General features: G+C 39.9%; 1 protein-coding gene across 1 annotated transcript in view; it reads right to left on the bottom strand.

The window, feature by feature from the left end:
• Positions 1-3,398: 3,398 nt before the first annotated feature.
• Positions 3,399-8,359, bottom strand: part of gpr142 (G protein-coupled receptor 142) — a 7,700-nt gene continuing 2,739 nt past the window's right edge. The window contains exons 2-3 of the mRNA XM_025009653.2: positions 5,281-5,413; positions 3,399-5,098 (exon numbers count right to left, since the gene is read on the bottom strand). Of these exons, the coding sequence (XP_024865421.1) occupies positions 4,161-5,098; positions 5,281-5,398 (1,056 nt within the window). The 5' untranslated portion in view covers positions 5,399-5,413 and the 3' untranslated portion in view covers positions 3,399-4,160. The remainder of the gene's footprint in view (positions 5,099-5,280; positions 5,414-8,359) is intronic.

Raw genomic sequence — 8,359 nt, 5'->3', positions numbered from 1 at the left:
AATAAAACATCTAAGTGTCGTGTGGCGCTATCTGGTGGCGGAACTGAGAACTGCACCAGTTTGAATCCTGAAACTCTTCTTCTACTTCTTCTTCTTCTGCTGTTCTCTTTTCAGGAGACTCCATAGCGAGTCCTCCATCTAACTCTGTCCTCTGTCCTCTGTCCTCCATGTCCTCTCTAACTGCATCATTTACCTCCTCTTTGTCTTTTTAATAACTTCTTTAATTTCTTTTAAACTGACACATTCTGACCAGGTATGAATTTATTTACTATTACAGAGTTTATAGGAGGAATAAAGAACTAATATTTATTATTTTGGAACAAATTTGGCTAAAAGTCTGTTTTCTAAACAGATGTTTTCTCCAAACATGTCAGCCTTTCAGCGAATCAAAAGTTTTATTTGTTTATATTTATATACATTTTTATAAAACTATATAAACCCAAATAATCCTGACTAGTATTTTATATAAACACATAAATTTCTGTCAAATCTTTAACAACTTTTTGATCATTTTTCTTTAAGTAACATCTTTGAATGGCACTTATTTTGTAAAAGATGATTTTTTTTGCAAGTTAAATGTTGTTTTTAACCTTATAACTCTGCAACAGAAACCAGTGATTAACCAGCAGGTGGCGCTGTAATATCACTTTATTTTAAATTCATTCAGCTGCATCTTTTTCAAATCAAATTAAATCAGAGTAAAATAATGTGTTGTTGACTTTATTATTATTATTATTAGTAGTAGTAGTAGTAGTAGTAGTACTTTATCTTTTTTCTTTTTTTGACACAAGGTCCAGGTTGTTCTGAATTAATAATTTAAATCAATTATTGATGTTTAGAATCATTAAAAATAAATCTTTGTCTTTTTCCTGATTCTAATTCTGTGATTTATTTTAAATATTTAAATCAAACATTAAATAAAAACAAATATAATTTAAAATCAGGAAGGAGACAAACATAATCAGTAAACTAATCAAACTTTTCTTACACTGTAATCAGATTACTGTAATCAGATTACTGTAATCAAGCCGACATGTTTTTATCCTTGAACTTTTTTACTAAACCTTTGTTTTGCTTTTACACATCAAGTCCTTCAGGCTGAACCTCTGCTGATCATTTATCTGTAAATTTGTTTAAAAATCTTTAAAATAAAAACTGTTTAATTTGACTTTCAGACATTTACTCCCCTGTTCTGAATCATTGGCAGTTTCAGGTAGTTTTTCTGTAAATAAATTCTGAAATATCTGAAACAAAATGACTTTTCCTCACTGATGGGATCAAATTAAGACACATTTATTTAATTTTCCTGATAATGTAACTCGTAACGACACCTTTATTCTGTCTCTGGAGGTTTGGGATCACAGGAAGCTGCAGAACGAGACCCAGTCTGATGGAAATCTGGAGACGGGTGGAAGTGATGAGAGGAACTCAGATAACAGGTTCCAGGGCCGGCTGGAGGGCTTAATGACAGAGAATGGAGAGCTAAAAGCAGGACTTCCTGTCAGCGAGGAGCAGATGGAGGTCTGATCAGCAGAAATCAGCTCTTGAGCAACAAGTGTGAGTCTGTGTGGACTTTTCCTTTAATAATTGACTGGAGCCGAACAGACCGTCAACAAGTTAAAAAACTCTGATGGTTCAGGTTTTAAACTTTGGGTTGACTACATGAAACCAAAAATTCTTGGAAAGCTTTGAGTTTTTGGATTAGCTGCTAAATCTGCTGATTGAAATAAGTTTAACAGTTTGTGGAAAATGAAAATAAACATTTTGGCTCAATAAGAGAGGAGCAGCAGTTTCAAACCAAAACATCAGCATCCAATATCAGTTCTGATCCGTGTGCCTTTATTTATTTATTTATTGATCCCTACCAGTTGGTGGCGGTAATGACCCATAGAGCTGTTCGCTAACCGCCAATAAACACCAGAAGAAGAAAAAGATCCGTTTCTAAGTGAACGACTGAGCAGAAGAGGTGAAAACACGGATCTGAGCCCGAGCTTCCCGACAGTCTCCCAGCTGAGTCCTGGCAGGAAGAAGGCCCTTCATCATCATCGTTGTCGTCGTCATTGTCATCATCATCATCATCATCATCTTCGTCATCGTCATCATCATCCTCATCTACCTCATCATCGTCATCAATGTAAGTATTTGTACTCAGTTTGAAAAATAATTTATTAATAATTCATCCTTATAACAAACACAGGATCTAATTTTAAGTGAAAAACATGATTCTGATCATGTCACAGTAAACAGATGTTTGTCAATCACTGATATAAGTTTATTTTTAGGGATTTTATATTTCTTATAAAGCTGCAGTCACCAGGAACTTATTAGTTTAACAGCAAATAAACCTTTAAATGAACTTCTAACCATCAGTTCAGATATAAAAACCTTTAATATGTTCACACTGTTACAACATGATCTTATTTTTAGGTTTTTAGGTTTATATCTGTTTCTTGTCTTGATTTAGTTTCAGTCTGTTTCTGTCCATATCTGAATTTAAATTTATTGTTTTTCCTTCATGTTCTGCCACTTATTCTGTTCCCTGGTTTGTTTCAGTTTTGTTCTGTTTTCTGTCAGATTGTTGTTGTTTTTTTTAGTTCCTTGTTTACTTGTGTTCGACTTCTGCTGCGTTTTAGCCCCATTAATTGTTTTTCATCTTCCTGAGACGGCAGTGCATTAAGTTCTGTTTTATTCTTTCATTTACGAGTTTAAGGATCTTTTTAGGATCCATCTTTCTGAACCTCCACCCTCTGATGACACAGGATCTCTCTCTGTGTCAGTGTGGTGATGTTTTAAGGCAGCAGGTTTTCAGGAATTACAGCAAAACAAACAATTAGGGTAAAAATAGCAGCAACAGAAGCGTTTCTCTTTCAGCTGAAAAGATAAAAATAGACATTCTTATTGATGAATATTGGATTTGAAAGCTGCTTCAGAAAGAGGATCTGGATGTTAGAAATCTTATCTGTCACAAAACTTCCTGCTTTGCTCGGCTTGGAAATGCGATTTAAATATTCTGCTTCTGGTTTGATTTCCATAATGTTTGAGATAAACTGAGTGAACTCGGAGGGGTTTGTTGTCTGAGACACCTGAGCAGGGACGGAGGACATGCAGGGGTTTACCTGACCCTGCAGCACCTGAGTCCGTCAAATCAGAACCCCAGCAGATGAGTCACTTTCATACTGGCTTTAAACGTCTCTTTATTTGTTAAATGTGCAGCTAGCTCATAAAAACTCATTATTTGAGAGTTTTTTTTACACTAGAAAACAGAAAATATGTTTAATTTCAATAATTCAGCCTTTAGATTAAACTTATTACAACAAAAACAGACAAATGCAATAATTAAATTAAAATAAATCTACATATCCTGTAAAGTTTTTTAGATCAAAGTAAAGTTGGGAGCTCAGTTTGTCACTCAAAGTAGCATAAAATAAAGCTGCAATAATATTTTCAAAATAAGAGTTTATTTTTGTTTTTTTTAAAAGTTAAACATTTAAAGTCCAAACGGAGCACAAGTGATGCATGAAACAAACAAACATATGAACTCTTAAACCATGCACGTGTTCAGGTGGGAAGTTTAAATGCAGTTTTATTTTTTTATGAGGCTTCAGTGAAGGTGGACACGTACTTTCTGCCCCTCTGTGTTCGTGCATGCGTGCGAGCGTGTCCCATCAGCAGACGGGCTGTTTGAAGAACACGGCCCTCACATTTAAAGCTCCAACGAGTTGCATTTCATGAAAAACCAACACTTGTTTTAGCAGCTGTGGGGTTTGTTCCTGAGAGCCGGCTGCACTCAGAACCTTTAATTATATCGCCCCACATGACAACAGGCCAGACTTTATTACTTTTAGTAGCATGCAAATAAATTACCTCTTGGTGACTTCTAAGTACAGAATTAATCAAATGACATAATAATAAAAAATATGTTCACCATGCTCCCATGTAAGGAGAAAAAAAATACCATCTTTTATTTTGGTAAATTCTTTCCAGGAAAAATAAATACACGAAGACGAACAGCACCGGGTCATAAAAGACAAAAAACATGAGAGCTGGGCTCGTTTGAGGCCGCTGGCTGCCGTCCACAGCCGTGCCTGGAACTGAGTCTGTCCTCAGGGTCCGAGGAGCACCAGGACCGTGGGACGACGGGGGACGGGGGGGACTCAGGGTCACGAGGGCTTTCTGGCCCTGCGAGGTGACAAGGGGGTGGAGTCCCGCTGGGAGCGCTTGTTGTTCCCACTGTACAGAGAGGAGAGGGAGGCGTTGGTGGGGGCCTGGTGCTGGGGCAGGGCCCGGCAGGGGTCCAGCGGCCCGCCCCGGAGCAGCACGATGTCCCGTACGGCTCTGCGGAACGGCCTGCTGACGAAGCAGTACAGGAAGAAGTTGACGGCGGTGTTGAGCATGGCCAGCATGTTGGACAGGTCGTAGGCCAGGTGGACGCGCCAGTCTCTGTGCACCGAGGACACGTACAGGTGGTAGATGACCACCACGGTTCTAGGGGCCCACAGGACGCAGAAGACCGAGGTGAGGGCCAGTAACATGGCTGTGGTCTTCCCAAGTCTCCGTGGAGGGCCACGCTCCTCCTGGCGCGGCTGCCTCTGCCTCAGGGTGTGGATTATCAACGAGTTCAGCACCAAGAAGACGCTACACGGCACAAAGTAGATGATGGTCACATGTGTCCAGATGAGGATGGTGTCCAGAGCTGTGGGGGGGTGGCTGTTCCTCCACATGTCTGACCACCAAAAGAAGGGCACGCCCGACACGAGCGACAACATCAACACGGCTGCGATGATCTTCCTGGCTCGAGCCGGGTAGCTGATCTGTCGGTGGAGCAGGGGGTGGCACAGCGCCACGTACCGGTCCACGGTGAGGGGGACGGTGGACCAGATGGAGGCGTGGTTGGCAGCAAACTCTGCGGCGCTGACGGCGTGCAGCAGGAGCACGGGGACGTCGCGGTGGAAGACGGCCGTCTCCAGCAGGAAGCCAACGAAGATGATGAAGAGCTGAGAGAGGATATCTGAGCATGTCACGGCCAGGAGGTAGGAATACAGAGGCTTCTTGGTGCGGGACGCCAGGCGGGACAAGGCCACCGCCGTCAGGATGTTCACTGAAAACAGGAGAGCAGAAACATCACGACGTTACCTGCATCAGGACAACACAAGTCCAACAGAGTCCAGAACCTCCTGCGGCGAGAAGACCATGTTTTACAAGAAGACGCTGCCGACTCCTAAACAAGATGACTCCCTGTTTGTAGTGAAAAGGGCTATAAATCCTCAGTTAGTTGTGTACCTGGTACTCCCACGCAGAGCAGAATACTATAGTAGATGACAGGAATGAAGCCCAGGACACATTTGGACTTCTGCAGCTCCTCGCCGCCGGACGCCGTCACATTGGACCAGCCGATCATGACCTTGGTGCTTCCCTTGGAGAATAAAGAGGAGAAAATCAGGAAAAAAAGAAACAAAGGTTCGGGTTACCAAACAACACGAACAGCAGGAAATCTAGATGTAGAGGCTCTGCTGAAGGTTGCAGTCATTGTGCACAGTTTGTGTTGCAGCAAACCTGGAAGAGTTGTTAGAAAACAAGTTAAAAAATAACTCTGCACAGACCGATCGTTGTGAGGCTGTTTGTACAGTAAAAACCTGATTCTTTACTGAGAAAATTAAAAATAAATCTAATACTTTGTAGAGCTGATGCTCAGCGAGGGGAAAAACAGACAGTATGCCTACAAACCTTGATAGTAATAACATAAATGAATCACAATTTATGAATTAATGTCGTTACACAAGACCTACAGGTTCTAAGGAGGACCACCAGCAGCTGATTTTTACAGATATAAGATTGTTTTGAAGGCAAACTCAAACACAAGTCCCATTCGTTTGAAAATGATCAATAGAATCAAATGAGAGAAAAAGAAAAGTCAACACCTCCGTCTCTTCTGGAGAATTGTTCTGAAAACATCTCAAATCTGCATGAAAAGAATAATTTTTTTAATGAAATGTTTTGTTTAATGGAAAATTAAAATTTTTTATTCCATTCTGTTAGAACTTCATTTTTTTGGTCATTTTAGACTAGAAATGGAAATATATATTTAAAATTCTTGTTCAGCTGCTCCTTTCTGCAGAAATCACCGCAGTGAGCAAACACAGATTTATTAATTAATTGTTCTTTCCCTGGACTCGAACCTGCAACCTCAGGATCTTAACATCACAGTGCATCAAAACATGGGAAACAAACAAAAATATAAATCAATAAAAATTTAAAATGAATCTTTTGCACTTGAGGGATTTTATATAACTGAACTGCAAACAATTTTATTCCCAGTTCAGTAAATAAACGCTGATGAAAGGAAGTCACAACTTAATACAAGAACTTCTTCAGAAGGTTTTTATTCAACTGGTTTTTGATTAGCTGAGGTCAGTTAGCCGTGGCAGCCATCTTGGGCTCAGTTTAATCTGATTAGCTTTAAATGTTCCAGTTTATATAAACTGAACTAAAGTCTGTCCCTCTGGTTGCTGACATGCATGAAGGTTCACGTTGTTGTGAAACTGACTGACGCACATCTTTCATGTGAACCAGGTCAACAAAGACCCTAATGACCCTCAGGAGGGAGAATGTTTGGGATGTGAGTTCAGCAACTCTCTGCAGTTTAAAAGCCTGGAAATTCATTCTTTTTAGTTTAAACTGAGAAAGCTCTTTTGATGAGAGATAAAATAACAAAAATAAAGAAGCCTGATTGGTTTTTTTTTTAAATCTTGAGATAACTTTAGAGACCTGTGATTATTGTTTATATCCTGAAATGAAATAAGATCATTATTTGCAGATAATGTGCTGCTTTATGTTGCTGATCAGTGTTGGTTTCAGTTTATCTGCTGAGTTTGTTTTCAGTCAATTAACCTGCAGCTCTGCAACAACAGATGGGCCGACATCATTGACCCTATCAACCTCCGATTGCTCATTATACTCCCGCCTCCCAGTTTAACCTTTTCACCTGGGTGTCATTCATCCTGTTTTCCTCCATCTGCTCTCCTAATTTCCTTCACTCACCCGTGAATCTATATTTGGCCGGTCTTATCTCTCAGGCTTTCAGTCACGAACCAACATCGTCTGAGAGTCACATGACTCCTCCTGATGTCAGCAGAGCGATCACCGCCACACGCAGTTTGTCATGTTTCATTACTGCCGTTGTAAAGGCTGTTTGTGTGCCAGGACCCTGGATGACAGAGACGCTTTATGGCTCAGAGCAGGAATGTGATCATAAAATCAGAAAGCTCCGCGCTCGGCTGCTTTATTTCACCTCAGCACCATAAAACATCAGAGCTGCACGGATTAAACAGCAGCTACAAAGTTTATCATTGGAAACTGGCTGTGTAGAGAAAGAATGGGCCTGCAGGAGTAGAACGCTGCGTGGATTTAATAAATATTTATGTTCTGTGGAAAAAAAGATGGAACCACCTCCTGATGACGCCAAAAACAGCTTTTAATTTAAATCAAATCATTTTCTGAATCGTTCCAAAAACAACTTTGATGTTTCATCAATGCTTAAAAAAAAAGCATTCAGGAAACGACTCAGGTAAACATCTGCTGCCATGTTTGTTTGTTTTATTCTCTGGATTTTTATGACCTCGTTTTCTGAATAATTTTGATCATTTGTTCTTATTATTTTAGTTACTGAATTTTATGCCTCCTGCTTATTGTCTCTTTTAGTTCTCCTGTTTTTGCTCCTCATCTGTTAATCAGCTGACTTGTTATTCATCCACGGATCACCTCCAGCAGAAACAGCCCTCAGTTCCTGCAAAATATCTCATGAACCACTGATTCAATTTAATTAGAATCAGTGGTTCATGACATATTTTGCTAACAGGCAGAATTAGTCAATTAAAAATCAGTTAATTAGAGTTTTTAAAATATGTTTTTCATGCAGTAATTATATTTATTCTTTCTGAAAACAACATTTGAGGAAAACAGGAGGATTATTGATGCTTTCTCTGTAACATTTGTAAAATAATGAAGTTTAGTTTAGATGTTTAGAAGAAATGTGATCTTTAATTTATTATATTTCTTCTTTGTTTTACAATAATAAGCTCCTCAGGTTTCCTTTTTCTTTATCTAACAACTTGAGATTAAATGTCTCAGTATTATCAGAAGGTGTGGTGTCAGCTGAAGAACAGAAGCTACAGGAAATGTTGAATTAGCTCCTCGTTTTAGAAACAATTGTTTTATTTACTTGTTAGAAAACTAACAGACCTGCGGACCTGCAGACCTGCGGACCTGCAGACCTGCGGACCTGCAGACCTGCGGACCCTCAGACCTGCAGACCCTCAGACCTGCGGACCTGCAGACCTGCAGACCCTCAGACCTGCGGACC

The sequence above is a fragment of the Kryptolebias marmoratus genome, linkage group LG17 (genome assembly GCF_001649575.2).
Source record: "Kryptolebias marmoratus isolate JLee-2015 linkage group LG17, ASM164957v2, whole genome shotgun sequence".
Lineage (NCBI taxonomy): Eukaryota > Metazoa > Chordata > Actinopteri > Cyprinodontiformes > Rivulidae > Kryptolebias > Kryptolebias marmoratus.
The sequence above is the reverse complement of the archived record's forward strand: the minus strand, read 5'-3'. Positions and strand labels throughout refer to the sequence as shown.